The following is a 14,655-nucleotide window of genomic DNA, read 5'->3' as shown; positions in this document are numbered from 1 at the left end:
AGGCACTGCCAGGAGTGCGAGGGGACCGACTTCAAGACCCTAAAGTAAGATCACATCAGCCAATGACAAAAATGGTGCATGATATTGGGCTTGATTCGTTTTTGACCAAAGCAACCCCCCCCCCTTTCCCCCCAAAATCTGGAACTCCCTTCCTTACCTTAACCCTCGCCTATTGATCCGTCAAATTTTCCTAGGCCCCCACCTCCGTTCTGAATCATATCCTGAGCAATATTTTGCTTCAATATTCCATTGAGCGTGCCATTTTTGTCCTATTTTTGCAGGTCGGGGACGGTCACCTCCAAGGTCAAACCTCGCCCCCGTCCCAATAAACTGACGAAACTGAAACCACAGGGACTACAGGCGTCAAGCAGAAACTGCCCCTGGCGCCCCCTGAGCTGAACAAGAACGTTCTCTCAAATTGCTTAAATTTTCGTCGCAAACTCCAAACTTTTTTGTAATTTTATTAATGAATAAATTTTATAGAATTTCGGAGGACATAGCAAGTGTTAGTCTCTTCGTGTGTCAGATTTAGGAGCAGACTAGCACGTGGAGCAGGTAAAAAACATTTTGAAAATCTGAGTATAGGCTTGTTTTGTTCACCTCCTCCCCCCTCCCCCTCTCCCCACCAACCAGTTGCCCGCCCCCGCTTCCGCTTCCCTCGCTAGTTTAGTGGCTCGGCTCGTCTCGTAGAGTTTCGTGAAGCTGAACCTGCGTCAGAACTGTTACGGGCACGTTCTTTGTGAAAACTGTCATCAAGGCGTCCACGGTAAGCAGATAATTCTTTGTCGCTAGTGCTAGTAAAACGCGTCTGCAGATTTTACCTACACCTCGCGCCCTTCAGTCGCCTAACCCCTAAAATGCACTTTAGGTGTTCGATACGACACAAGCGACCATAGAGTCGGTTTTTGTGATCTTCGACTTTCTGTGCACACGAGCCTATTTATATAAACGCGGTTTTATTACCCCCTCTAACTGACTACATGTGGGCGTAATCTATACATTTGTCGTCACAGTGACATCCAAATGATTTCCTGATCGTTGCTTTAGAACATTACGCAATGTTGTTGTTATTATACAAAATTTGTTGAAGTGGCTCACGGTGATGATCTATGCCATAGCTGATAGTAAATCAAAGTTCGACCCACTCTGTGGATTTGTGAAGATTAAAAATCTCCTTGTATTAAATAATTGGATGAACTGAAAGCAATAAGCAAAGCATTTCATCCAATGATAATGCTCTGTCAAGTGGGTTGCCAGTGTGATTTTTGTCGTCAGGATGATCTGTTTATAGAAACTCATCTGACACAAGTTTCACTTCAGGTGACTTTTAAATTCAATGCCAGAAATTACGCAACAATCTGTTTTATACCGTCTCCCGTTATTATGGTCAGGTCCAAGTGCTGACAGTTAGTGAAGAGGGCTTTTCCGTCTGGTAGAGAAAGTCTTGGGGATTGTCTAAAAATATTAGCATAGCGCCTGTCCATAGTACCAGACAGGCTTGGGCCCACCTCTGGGCCGGCGGTGGGTGCGAACTGGAGACTTTTCTTGTCGCTTTATATCACCAAACCCTAAGTTATAGTAAGGAACAGAATGTTCTGTGGTGGGAAGGATGCCTCATCCTTAAATCTTTTGAGGTCGACGAACCAATACCCGACATCAACTTGCTTCTCTCCAAAGTCGTCCTGGGTGACATTTCATCATCAACCTCATGGAGCCCCCATGACGTCGATTCTGAGATGATCCTGCAGGTGCATAAACGGACATGAACGCCAGGAAGGGTCTCGTCGTTCCTATTCCTTCAAATGTCCGTTGCTTCTTCCCCACCCTCCCCCTCGCCCTCTCCTCCCTCCCCTTCACCTCTTTCCATCTTCCTCGCCTGTTCCTTTTTACTGAAATTTTTTATCTCCCAAAGTAAGAACTACATGTCACTTCTCGTCCCCTTCGATAAATAGAATTACCTCATTTCCTCGCTCATTACGTATATATTGTTTTACACTCGCACCTACGTAAATTTCCCCAAAGTACAAAAGGCATGCACGGCAGTCACTACCAGTCCTTGTCGCATCCTTACAGATGGATCTCCTCCCGGACGACGTCCTGGTACAGGTCATGTCCCTCCTGAGCCTGCCGGAGGTTTTCCAACTGCGCCTAGTTTGCTCGAGGTTCGCGGCCCTGGCCCTGCATCGGGACGTTTGGCGGCTCAGAGGCGTCGGCGACGCGTCTGATCTCTTCGACGCCGACCCCTGGTCCTGCCGCGCGCTGCGCCTGGCGCCGTGCCTGGACTCGGTGCGGGTCAGCCTCTCGGCCTCCTGCCCGGAGTGCCACCAGCTGTTCACCGCCCCGTGTGCCGCGAGGAGCTTGACGATCACCGCAGTGGGTGGTGAAGGGGCCCTGCTCGCGGCCCGACTCATCGCGCACCAGCGGGGCCTCGGCCGGCTGCGAGAGATCGACATTCACCTCGTCAGCCGCGTTAGCTCGAGCAATGCCGACCGTGAGGCGTCTAAAGCGCACGCCTCCACACTTTTCGAGACGCTGGCGTCGACGCCTGGTTTGCGTGTCCTTTCGATTGGAGGCTGTGACGACTACCACGTCCCCGCCGAGCCCGCCGGCCCCGTCCTCGCGTCGCTGAGGCGCCTCGCCTGCCAGCTGACCCCGGCGGTGCCGCGCGTCCTCGACTCGCTGCTGGCCGGGCACGCCGCCACCCTCCGGGAGGTGAGCCTCTCCTCGTACTGCTTCCCGTCCTGGTCGAGCTCGAGCTCCACGGCCCTCCTGCTGGCCGGGCTGCCCCTGCTCGCCGTGCTCAAGTGCCCGATGCTCCCCGGCATGGACGCCCTGGTGGCGTGCGCGTCCCTGCGCAAGGTCATCCTCCTCTTGGACGGCAACCAGGCGGCCCCGGAGGAGGCCGTGAGCTCGTCGGTGAGGGGCGTCGTCGAGGCGGCCGCCGCGTTCTTCCGCCGCGCGCACCAGCTGCGCGCCGTCCACGTCCACGGCTCTTCCGACCTCACCAACGCCGTCGAGGTCGTCTCGGCCCTGGCTTCCTCGGGGCGCTCCTGCGTGGAAGCGCTGTGCATCGATAACAACCTCTCCCAGAACTCTGAGCTGATGCTGGCGCTGCTCGGCGCGCTTCAGTCGCTGTGCACTCCGGGCCGCAGCCACAACCTGAGGCTGTGCATCAACGTGCTGTGGGGCGCGGAGGCCGGTCGAAGTCTACTCGCAGCAGCGACAGCGAACCCCAACCCCGAACCCCATGTACGCGTGAGTGAGGGCCCAAAATGTCTCGACGACCATGAATGTCTTGCCTATGTGTGACGCCATTAAATTCGTGGTTTTATTTCGTTTGTTATTATTTGATTAGCATCACTCGCATCACCGTTCTCTCATAGGCTTCTTCCGAGGAGTGATTTAAAAAAAAAGTTTGATGCGTCCCGCTGTTTGGTCATCAGTGATTTGATTTGCGTTTTACCGGGGGGGTCCACAGACCCCTTCCTTTATTTTGCTTACACTGTATCGGATGCGGGCGTGCGGGCGTGTTGCATACTCGCACGGGGCCATAAGGCGCCGCGGTGAACAACGGTAGGCAAGCCCACCCGCACGCCTGCATGCGGTACAATATAAGCAAAATAAAGGAAGGGGTCTGTGGACCACCCTGTATATTTTCTGAGGGTTATAATTAGATAAATTGTCAGTTTCTTTCCACGGACAGTCTATATTCAGAACCGTTCAGAACGGAAGTAAGAAAACCAAATAAGGTTTCGCTGACGGCGGGCTGTAGCTTTTCCGCTAGGAGTGTATCAGTAATCAATCAACTGACTGAGCTGCTCGGCGGGCTGGCCTACCCAGCGCGCCGCAGGCGCTGTCATTGATGTCGCGACATGTCTCCCCGTGAAACGTTCATTTGTGGCAACACCTTCACAAAGGTATCTTTAGTAATTAGTACGGATGTCCGGTGCACGTTTGGTTGGTGTGTCTAGACACAGCTGTGTTAACCGTGTGTTACTTAATCTAAAGTTTTAATCGGTTTTAATACCGTCTCACGCCACTCAGAGTGTGCGTTTTGAACTTCCCTTCTACAAATCGTTGAACAGGTGTGCCGCTGGAAATGATGGAGTAAATAACGTAGTAGAAGGCACGTATTTTACTTGAAATCTCCTTCGATAATATAAAATTATAATAATTGTACGACTAGAACTCGTCTTTAGTTTCAATCTTGGGAGGTTGTTGTGCCCAGAGTCCTCTCTACCACGCGGGGTCCCGGGGCGGCGGTGGCGCGCCCGCTACTCGCAGCTCGCCGCCCCTACAAGTCGTCCCATTCCACGTCGTCACACTCGATGCATAGCACCTCGGCCCCGGGCAGCACCCGCCGCACCTGGGCGCGCTGCTGGCCGCACGGGGCCGGCCCGTGAGTGAACCTTCTTGCGCCCCTCTGCAGCACGAGCCTCCGCAGCGCGCGCAGGCCGCACGGCTCGAGCAGCGAGTGCAGGTCCCCGCAGCTCTCTGGCCACTCCTTGTCGCCCGCCGTGCCCACCTGCAGCTGCAGGAACTCGAGCGAGTGGCCGTGCGCCCGCAGCAGGGACTGCAGCAGTGTGGCGCCGGCGCGGGGGAAGTCCCACACCCTGAGCCACTGCAGGCGGCTGTGTCCCGTCGGCAGCGCGGGCAGCTCGGGGGGCTGGGCGGCCAGGGCAGCATCATGACACGACAGGAGCAGCCTCGTTAGCCGCGGCATGGCGTGCACCGCGCGCAGGTGGGCCTCGCGGGGGCCGTACACACTCAGCTGCTCCACCGAGGGCGCGGCGCGCTGCAGCAGCTGGAGGCTCCAGGCGGGGTCCCTGTCACACCGCACTCCAACCAGCCGCCTCACCTGCGGCAGAACAGAGTCGATTAGAGTGGCCGATAACAGCCGGATGAGCTTCTCTGTGAACGCGGCCGCTTCCCTGCTGATCCGCGAGGCTCGAGGTCCGGCGGCGCCCACTCTCTCACTCACTCACCCCTGGCGCGTCCCGCAGGGCGGCGGCCTTCCGTTGCTGCTCGTCGTCGGGACTGTTGCCGATGTACCACGTCATTTCCATCTCGCGCGGGGGCCGCGCCTGCGCATCGGCAGCTGGTTGGGGGTCTCGGCCGTCATTGGGAGCTGCAGGTGGTGCCGGAGCAGCTGCAGGTGGTGGGTCCCGTGCTCCGCTTCGATCCTGTACAACCATACAGACAGACCATACCGGGGTAGTAGGGAAGCAAACGGGACGTGAACAGTTCTTTATCGCCACAGACCATGGCGCCTCTCCTGTTGACATCCCTCCTTTGGCAGCCCTCCTGTAAACCAGGGTCGTCGCACTTCGCTTCGAGCATTCTAGGAGATAGCGGGTGGCTGTCTCTGTCTCCTTTTCCATTAGAGGGCTAGTTCCATTAGAAAGCTGGTGGTGCGAGAGAGAAAGAGGAACAACCCGCGATCTCGAAGTGAGGAAGTGAGCTGCGCAGGCTGTAAACCTAATGCTGGGACTGGGATACAGAAATGCAGTCCTGCCAATAAACTGTTCGAGCGAACCACGCGTTTTGAGGTCAGCCCCACCCGAGGGAGGGGGAGTTCTGACGACTCCGAGTCCGAGCGTCTTTCCGAATCCGACCGCGTCCGTATTCAAGAAGCCCTGCGATCGGATCGGAACCTTTCCGAAACGGTTCCGTGGGGCGACTGCTCTGGGCCCAAGGTTTCGAATCGTAAACAACTGGCATAAACATCTAGGTAAGTGATTTTTGTATCTTTAACGAAACAATTTGAGCAAATATTAAATTTGGAAGGAACACCATAGCACTACATACTGCTCCTTGATAGGAAGGGTTTCCAATGCAGCACCTTGAGTTTTTTGTACAGCTAGGTTAAGTTTATGTCACTGTCGTACAGAAAACGTTAATTTCATATTATCAATCTAAAATTAAGGTAATGTAATCATTATCAAATTTTGTATGTGCATCTCTGAACATACATACAGCTGCTGACCCTGTAAATGGTGAAACAAGCTTTCAAGTACCTCTCAATGCCTGTTGATGTTTGCTCTCCTTGTTTGTGTATAATGTTCTATTCATTTTTATTTGGCCTAATTATGTGCTATCCTTCCTGTAGGTGAGGCACACAATGGATCACCTTATCTTACGAATCATGATACGGCGAGCTCGTGAAAGGAGACGTAGAATTCAAATCAACCTATCTCGCATTGAGAAGGCTCAGCTAAGGGACATGTTGGATCCATTTGCAGTCACTGAGACTGAATTTTGTCAGTATTATCGTCTTCCAAAAGTATTAGCCAGGGAGCTGATAGATAGTTTAGAGCCCTACATGCACCAACCTCAGAGAGCATCTGCAATACCCGTATACTTAAAAGTAAGTCTTAGTTTGCCTCAGAATGTGTTTTATAAAAATAAAATATTGGTAAATTTATTGTCACTTCTTTTTAAGGTCCTGTGTGCACTGCATTTCTTTGCCAATGGTAATTTTCAAAAACCAAATGAAAGGAACTATGACCTGGCCATGTCTCAACCATCTGTGAGCCGCGCTATTGATGAAGTTGTGAATGTGATGAATAGACTTGACATACTCCAAGCTCACATTAGATTTCCAAGAGAGTACAATGAGAGGAGGCTAGTCATCCACAAGTATGTACCATTATTTTTCGCTTGGTCTAGTTGACGTTCCCCTGTTATGCCTTATATAAAATGTATTATTTCATTTCCAGAAACTCCCTGGCTTCAGATTTAAAATGTGTTATTGGGTATGTTGACGGGACTCACATTCCCATAAAGAGACCGACTGAGAGAGAGGATATATTTGTAAACAGAAAGGGTTACCATTCCATAAATGTGCAAATTGTGAGTGATTCAATAATTATGGTTCTTTGATTCTGAATTGGTTATTTACAATGAATGTTTCTCTTTTAACTACTAGCACTTAATTTTTCACAGACCTGTGACACTGATCTCGTCATCCTAAATGTCGTTGCTCAATTTCCTGGATGTACTGATGACGCTTACATTTGGGCTGGCTGCAGTATTCGTGAAAGGATGGTAGCTATTTACAATGAAGGAAGAGGAGAATCCTGCTGGCTGTTAGGTGAGTGACTTGGGAAATATGTATGTATGTACTGACTGCAGCAATGCAAAACATGTTTTTGTTCTAATTTAATTTAAATTTATTTTATTTAACAGGAGACTCTGGCTATCCTGAGGAACCCTGGCTTCACACTCCAATTCCTGACGCTGCAGAAGGTTCAAAAGAAAGGGTCTACACAGAGAAGCATTGTTCAGCAAGGAACGCTGTTGTGCGCTGCATTAGGATCTTAAAAGGAAGATTCTTATGTCTCTCAAAAATACGGGCCCTTGATTATCATCATTTGAAAGTGTCTAAAATGGTAAATGCTTGCTGCGTCCTACACAACATTTGTGTGAAAGCTCGCCTTTCAGACCCAGACCCAGTGCCAGAGGAAGAGGAACTTGAGGATGCGGGTGATGATCATGTCCTGGATGATGTGTGTGATGAGGAAGTGGTGCAAGAGGTTGATGGGGGGAGGAGTCACAGGATCAGAAACTTGTTAAGAGAGGCACAAGATATACGTCAACGTTACCTCATTGACTGTCAAGAAGTTCCACCTTGCCTCTAATGGATCTGCAGGTAGGCAACGCGCGCACTTAGCAGAGCTTGTCAGCTAATAGTACTTCTGATTATTATAAAGAAGAATTAGCTGTGAGATTATTTTCTCCATGTGTCGAAATCCATGGGATAACAGTGAACCCCTAATAAAACACTCACCTGGTGGCACGACGGGCACCTGCTGTCGGGCAGCCGCTCGGTGTTGTCCAGGTGCTCGGTGCAGGTGTCGCACTCCATGGCCAGGCTGGTGATCGCGGGCGGAGCTGCAGTGCACAGAGGGTCAGCCCGGGGTAGCTCCGCCGCAGGGAGTGTCGCCGCGGCACGGGGTAGCGCCGCGGCGGCTGGAGAAGTTACAGCTCCCCTCCCGACGGCTCCCCCACCACTAGCCAACTCGCGATAAACTCGCGTCAAACTCGCAAAAACTCCGGAAGTTTGCAAAAACTCGCGCTAAATCTGCGAAAAATAGCGCACCCCCCCCAAAAAAATGATCCCAACTCGCGGCAACTCGTCAACTCGCCAACTTATTTTGGAAGTGGGGGACTCCTCGTCCGCTCCGCTTCTACCGCGCACTCTTTCTCCTGGAGACGGCTGGCAACGTTTATAAGGTGTAAATTAATAATATAGATTCCTCAATTACCGACGGATAGTACATTGCGCGTCTGAAGCTGCCGGCAGTTGCTTACCTACTTGTTTGTCTCGGGAGGTGTCAGCACGGTGTCCTAACCTCTCCGCTCTCGTGCGGCTCGCTCCGTTTAGAGATGCCCGATATCGATACCAAGTATCGAAATATCGATACTTTTTACCGATATATCGATAAAAAAGTATCGATGGTCCAGCTTTTCGATATGGTCAGAATCGATACTTTTCGGCCCGATATCGATACTAGGAGAAACCGCTTGGAATAGAGCTGCAAACTCCAAGATTACTCTGCAGCATGACCTGAACTTTGCCAACTGGCGTGAAGTGGTCGACTCGAGTTGAGACGCAGCCGCGGAGCCGCGGAGCCGACACCCTACCCTACGCTCGCTGTCGCTGCTGCGCGTGCGCACCCCCCACCTCTTCCACTTTTCAAGACTGCCAACTTCAGCACTCTGTCACACTCAACGAAACACTTAAATTAAGTTCGTAGTATTAGTTTGTCAGACTGAAAATGCATTATGCGAAGAAAAATAAACTATCGAAACAAAATTTCACCGATCAGGGCGAATATAATGTCGAGTAAACATTATAGGTTGCTGTGCTTAGGCGTTGGTAATTCACTCGAAAGCGGCCAATTGTTTGGGAAGCCTTCTAGAAGGCAGTGATGTGTGTGTAGCGCGCCCGAGCACCTGTTTTGACTTGCACAGAGTTGTTATTGTCGGTTATTCTTGATGTTGTGAATTGTGTATCAAACGACATTAGTGAACCATGGCTCCAGGCAGAAGTGATGTCTGGAAACATTATGACAAGCAAGCAGATGGCACGGCTGTATGCCGAAAGTGTAATCACTCGATTAAAACTTCGTCGAACACCACCAATGCATGGAAACATCTCGAGAAGCATGATATCTTCCGTCCTAAGAAATCGGGCAGCACGTCCACATCCACTGCTCGAAGAGCTGACGCTGAAGATGAAGACGACGAGGACGCAATTTTTGAGAATTCGCCTGTCGTGCCCGAGGTAACCTTAACCTGCTCGTAGTTTTTAGAGCTCCCTCGTAGCGCCAATGCACCTTTGAATGTACATTATTGAATGCACAAGGCGCATTAAAATGCGCCTAAAAGGTGAAACTTTTAGGGCGTAACAAATGCGCATTCAAGGCGTGTATTCGCGTTAAATGCGGATGAAATGTTTTACCTTCTATGCGCATTTTATTGCCATTTAATTTTAACTGCCAATGGGGCGCTACGGGGCCTGTCGCGCACAGCCCATACTGAGAAACGGATCTGGAATCGGCGCTGATTTTAATAAGCAGTTTTTTTAGCAACTGTATTTTTTCATTGTAGGGAGCTCATCCGCAGCCGTCTGGTAGTGGAAGTGCAAGCGGCACAGCAAAAACAACGCCCACTTCACTACTAGGGAAGAGGAAATCAGGGAGGGCGCTATTCACCTCTCCGCCCAAACAACCGACGCTGCATGAATCACTCCATCGAGCTGAGTCCTACAAAGGTACGGTAACAACGTGCACGCAGTGCGGGTTGCCAGCCGGCGCCGCCCCATTTCTAATTCTCGCGTTTTTTCGTTTTTTCAGAGGGTGGACCTCGGGCGGTGGAACTCGATGACTCATATCTCTACATGGTAATGAAAGATGGCATGCCTCTGAGAACCGGAGAGAAGAAAGGCTTCCAGGCTTTCGCCAAGAAAGCCGTGCCTCTTTGGAAACCCCCTGGGCGCAACAAGACGACCAACATGATGGAGAAAAAGTACGAGTCGCTCTCTGCTCTAGTCAAGGATGCCCTTTCCAAGGTTCCGGCCGTGTGTTTGACGGCCGACTGCTGGACCGAGAGTCACAACACGACGAGCTTCCTTGGAGTGACGGCCCATTTTCCGATTGACACAGAACTGGAGTGTGCGGTTTTGGGGGTGAGGTCCCTTCAGGAAGCCCATGACAGCCAATACTTATCTGGACAATTTGAGAAGGTGTTGGAAGAGTGGGGTCTAGAAACCAGTAGAGTCAGCTTGGTAATCACGGATAATGCTGCCAATATTGTGGATAGTGTTAGACGCGTATTTGGGGCTGATAAGCACTTAGGATGCTTTGACCATACTCTCAATCTCATCCCTAAAGCAGCTTTGGGATTCAAAATAGTAGACAAGAAACAGGTCCCTCATGTGGCTGGAGCCTCAGAGCTTGTTGCCAAAGTCAAGAAAATAGTGACATTCTCTCACAGAAGCTACAATTTCAAAAACGAACTTACTAAGATACAAATAGGGAAAGGGAAGACCCAAGGTACGGCGCTGTCCCTACTTCAAGATGTACCGACCCGGTGGGGCTCAACCTACCTAATGTTGGAGCGTTTTCTGGAGATGAGAGAAGTTATTGCAGTAGCTGCCTTGAAGTTTCCCAGCGATGTAACTATGCTGACCGCGGCAGAGCTAGCCACGCTCGAGATCCTGATGTCTATTCTTGCGCCCTTCCACTTTGTGACCAAAGAAATGTCGGCGGATAAGACCACCACCGCGAGCAAGGTCATTCCATTGGTCTTCATAATCAGAAAGGTAAACTATTCTTACTTAATTAAATAAATCAATAAGAGGGTGGGGGGGGGCCTTTATCAATTGTTAAATCTTCAATTTCTTTCAGGAGCTGGAGAAAATGACCATTCCACGGTCTGATGACTTAGCTACTCGCTTTTACAAATTTGTTTGCGCTGAATTCGACCGTCGGTTTGACAAAATTGAACAAGTTATGCCTCTTGCCATTGCAACATTGGTAGACCCGCGCTTCCAGCGTTCATATTTTCAAGATATTACTGGTGTTGCCAGGGCCAGAGGGCACATTGAAGAGATGATGAAAAAGCACATTAGAGAAAGCGCTAATGCTGCAGAGGCAGAGCTCTCAGCTAGAGTTCCAATCAGAACTGAGCCTCGCGAGGGTGAGGTGAGTGTACCGCGCAGCTTATACTTACTTATACTTGTTCAGTTTCTAGAATTCGTAAATCTGTATGTGCTCTTTTTTACAGGCAAGCTCAACTGGTCCCCGCTCTCTATGGGACGAGCATGACGAAAGGGTTGCGCGGGACTTCGTTAACCTGACAACTGACGACATCGGAGGGAAGGCCCGCACCGAGCTGCGAGCATTCCTGGAACGAGCCCCATCTCCAAGGACCGCCAACCCTCTTGAAGTTTGGGAAGGCATTCGTCACGAATACCCGAATTTGTACAAGATTGCACGTGTCTTCTTGAGTTTGGTGGCAACGTCTGTTCCCTCCGAGCGTATGTTTTCGGATGCAGGCAACATCGTGACTGACAAGACTAACCGCCTCACACCAGCTCATCTGCAGCATAGACTTTTCTTACTTAGAGTGTCTGATTCTATTTGGTTTGTTGCCTGATTGCTAATTTGTGGTTCCTTATTTGTCTCGTCCTTAAGGTTTGTGATTCTTATTTATAGACTATTCTTACTTGGAGTGTCTAATTCTATTTTGTTTGTGACTGATTGCTAATTTGTGGTTCCTTTGTCTCGTCCTTAAGGTTTTTGATTCTAATTTAAGACTGCGTTTTGTTCAGAGATATTGTTAACCAAAGAGATTTTAACGTTAAGCAAGAAATAAACGTTCTTTTACAATTCCTTTAATTTTTTCTAATATCATATGATAATATCGAAATATCGATACTTTTTTCCGATATATCGATCCTCCATATCGGAAGGTCCCGATACTATCGATACCGAATAAATCGATATTTCTCATTCGATATGCATCTCTACGTGTGCGGTGTGAGCTCGTTCGTGACCCGTGGAGCTCGGGTGTGCGATGGGCGGCCTACCTCCACGGCGCCAAGGAGCAGCACCTCACGCTGGGAGCCGCGCGCCGGCGCATAGAATGTGACACATTGGTGACGCTTTTAAAATGCATCGAAGCATTTTATGCGCATTAAGTGCGCGGCGTTACCACCACTGTGTCACTTTTTAACGTGCCTTTCCAAAGCGCATTGAAGTGCACTCAATGCGTTGTCGTTTTTGCGGTACCAGGCTGGTGGACGGGCGTCGTCTCTCTACTGTAGCTACCTTGGAAGCCGCTGGCTGGCGCTCCGAGCAGGTCGAGTGCATTGGTGCCCATCGCATCACTCCGTCGTGGCGTGAGGAGCGTGAGAGACGAGTGTCAAGTCATGGCGGTATATGCAAGTGAGGTCATTTCGACGCATATCTGATGTCACGTTCATTTAATGACTGTCCAGCCAGCTGCACATTGTGGTTTTGAGAACGTTAGGGAATTTGTGACGGTATCATATTTTTGAGCATTTAAAATATATTTTAATTAGTCCGTATTTTTAACACACCATAAAACGGTACGTGTCCTTAAATCTCGTCGGGCAAAGTGACCGTCAATCTGTTTTTAGGGTAATTCAAAAGTACTCGAATGTTTTCTTTCATCTTTCATGTATTGACTAGAAAAAATATATACAGATGCGTATTTGATCATGTACGTTAAATAACTCATAAATACTGAAAACAATTTATACAACAAGAAGGCAGAGAATTAATAAATTACTCCTTTTTTCTAAATCTCTACAATTAAGTCACACATAATGCAACTAACATACAGTTTGAGCACAGTGAACAAGAAATGTCACTCAGGTTCACTTGATACAGTTATAACAGGACACTTGGAGAAGAATATTCTTACATCATCATACTCCCCATATTTTAGAGAACCTCCTAATTTTCCACCCATAAAACTGAGAACTTGATATTATAATGTATCAATTAATGACTAGATGCACACCTGAAACACACGGGCTTATGCCCTCTACACAATGATTCTTCCTTTTCAGCCAAAATTTTTTTCATGGCTGATATCAAAGGGAGTTTCACAATACTATACTGATATGTATGTACCTTAGCTGCCAGTGCATCAAATCCTGGTACTAAAAATAATTTAAGATTGGATTGCTCTCTACAGATATATAGTACAAAAATACACAAATCTATCTAAACGTCTTAAAATACATATTTTAGTCAACTGTTCTACAATGTATAAGTTGATTTCTATACATATCACATGAAACCACATCCACAGTTACAAAAATAAACTAACTCTCGCAAAGTTTCAATTGTGGTTGCCGAGTGGCATAGAAGTATCACGAATCAGAAATGCACTGTGAAGAAAGCACCGAAAAATTTAGCACCACTCAGACCCTTAAAAACGAATGAACTATTGTGAGGAGTGCTTACAAAAAATATCCTGAACTCTAATTCTGCAACAATATAGTCGATTTCACAGTCCTGGTGCTACCTCAACACAGTGCTTGTACGTATTATATATATATCACTCAATATTATTGGACATACAAACTCTTATTCTTTAAAACACATACACTCATTCACGCACACGCAGATTTACACACTCTCGTACACTCGTAATGTCTGTTCAACTGTTGTACATGGCGCGTCCCAGCCGGATCTGGAAGTCCTTGTAGAGGAGCTTGCCGCCGAGGGGCACCCTCCCGAGGAACATGTCCATGGACATGAGGCACAGGGCCTTGCCGTTCATGAGGAAGCGGTCGATGGGCACACAGGGCAGGTGGTGCACCATGGCCATGTAGTGGAGCCAGGCGGCGACGTCGGAACGCGACCAACACCTAGGATCTGTGTGGGCAGGAACGAGAATTATGGATTAGAAACGAGTCAGACAAATTTCAAAATCCAAGTTTTGGCCACTTTACGCAGATGAAACATTTGAACAAACGGGTGTTTTGGCATAATTGACCGCTATCAACCTCGTATGTACAGTTCCCATTGTTCTCCTGATCCGCGACAATGCTGACGCCCTGCTGCTCCCACTATCTCACTCCCACGCGGCATCTTCTCCAGAAAGTCGCTCCAGACAATGTCCAGTGCGACATTCCCACACACACGGGGGCCCCCCGGCTGCTTCCGGTCTTGAATTCTGACGTCGCTTCCGCTTTTCCGCCTCGGGAGAGCCGCTTGGCCGGATGTGCGAGTGCACGGGAAGGGAAGGGACGGGCGCGGCGGCGGCGGCGACTGCGGCGTTCGGGAGGCAAGAGGAGAGGTTCCGTTGCCATTGGCAACCGCGTGGGAGGGAAACAGACATACGTCTCGCGGGGGAAAGGGGGAGCAGCGGGCACCCGGGCCGGCGCTGTAATGGGCAATTATACGCCCCCTCCCCGCGAACAGCAAAGCGCCCTAATGACTCAATAAACGAAGGGCGGTGAAGGGAGGAGGAGGAGGAGGAGGGAGGAGTTTCGCGCACACACAACAGCGGTTGGTTCGGTTGGTTGTTTTTAACATGACGATTATAATATTGTTTGTTGTTGAGCCCCTTCTTAAATTTCTCCAGTCGTCTAATCTGTGCAGACGCCCC

At 49.5% G+C, this 14,655-nt stretch overlaps 5 protein-coding genes across 6 annotated transcripts in view; 3 read left to right on the top strand and 2 right to left on the bottom strand.

Moving 5' to 3' along the window:
* The first annotated feature begins 647 nt into the window (after positions 1-647).
* LOC113207377 (uncharacterized) overlaps positions 648-14,655 on the top strand; it is a 38,085-nt gene continuing 24,077 nt past the window's right edge. Inside the window, exons 1-2 of one of the 2 annotated variants that reach the window (XM_026423917.2) lie at positions 648-766; positions 2,074-3,331. In XM_026423917.2, the coding sequence (XP_026279702.1) occupies positions 2,074-3,309 (1,236 nt within the window). In that variant the 5' untranslated portion in view covers positions 648-766 and the 3' untranslated portion in view covers positions 3,310-3,331. Of the gene's footprint in view, positions 767-2,073; positions 3,332-14,655 lie in introns of those variants that run through there. The other variant, XR_008012347.1, reaches the window with a different exon arrangement.
* LOC113207363 (uncharacterized) lies at positions 4,121-8,200 on the bottom strand. The gene is made up of 3 exons (XM_026423895.2): positions 7,790-8,200; positions 4,986-5,183; positions 4,121-4,858 (listed from the first exon to the last, which is right to left on the bottom strand). The coding sequence occupies exons 1-3, from the start codon at positions 7,865-7,867 to the stop codon at positions 4,295-4,297; spliced, it is 840 nt and encodes a 279-aa protein (XP_026279680.2). The 5' UTR covers positions 7,868-8,200; the 3' UTR covers positions 4,121-4,294.
* LOC113207362 (putative nuclease HARBI1) lies at positions 5,569-7,767 on the top strand. Its single transcript, XM_026423894.2, has 6 exons — positions 5,569-5,731; positions 6,110-6,367; positions 6,443-6,639; positions 6,720-6,852; positions 6,946-7,093; positions 7,189-7,767. The coding sequence occupies exons 2-6, from the start codon at positions 6,122-6,124 to the stop codon at positions 7,638-7,640; spliced, it is 1,176 nt and encodes a 391-aa protein (XP_026279679.1). The 5' UTR covers positions 5,569-5,731; positions 6,110-6,121; the 3' UTR covers positions 7,641-7,767.
* LOC113207361 (E3 SUMO-protein ligase ZBED1-like) lies at positions 8,843-12,034 on the top strand. The gene is made up of 5 exons (XM_026423893.2): positions 8,843-9,289; positions 9,616-9,778; positions 9,861-10,828; positions 10,914-11,210; positions 11,293-12,034. Exons 1-5 carry the CDS (start codon positions 9,038-9,040, stop codon positions 11,662-11,664), a joined length of 2,052 nt encoding a protein of 683 aa, XP_026279678.1. The 5' UTR covers positions 8,843-9,037; the 3' UTR covers positions 11,665-12,034.
* LOC113207364 (transcription factor ETV7) overlaps positions 12,706-14,655 on the bottom strand; it is a 4,518-nt gene continuing 2,568 nt past the window's right edge. The window contains exon 3 of the mRNA XM_026423897.2: positions 12,706-13,919. Coding sequence (XP_026279682.1) covers positions 13,702-13,919 — 218 coding nt within the window. The 3' untranslated portion in view covers positions 12,706-13,701. The remainder of the gene's footprint in view (positions 13,920-14,655) is intronic.

This window comes from Frankliniella occidentalis, unplaced genomic scaffold (assembly GCF_000697945.3).
Source record: "Frankliniella occidentalis isolate FOCC.00 unplaced genomic scaffold, Focc_3.1 Scaffold11, whole genome shotgun sequence".
NCBI lineage: Eukaryota > Metazoa > Arthropoda > Insecta > Thysanoptera > Thripidae > Frankliniella > Frankliniella occidentalis.
The sequence above is the reverse complement of the archived record's forward strand: the minus strand, read 5'-3'. Positions and strand labels throughout refer to the sequence as shown.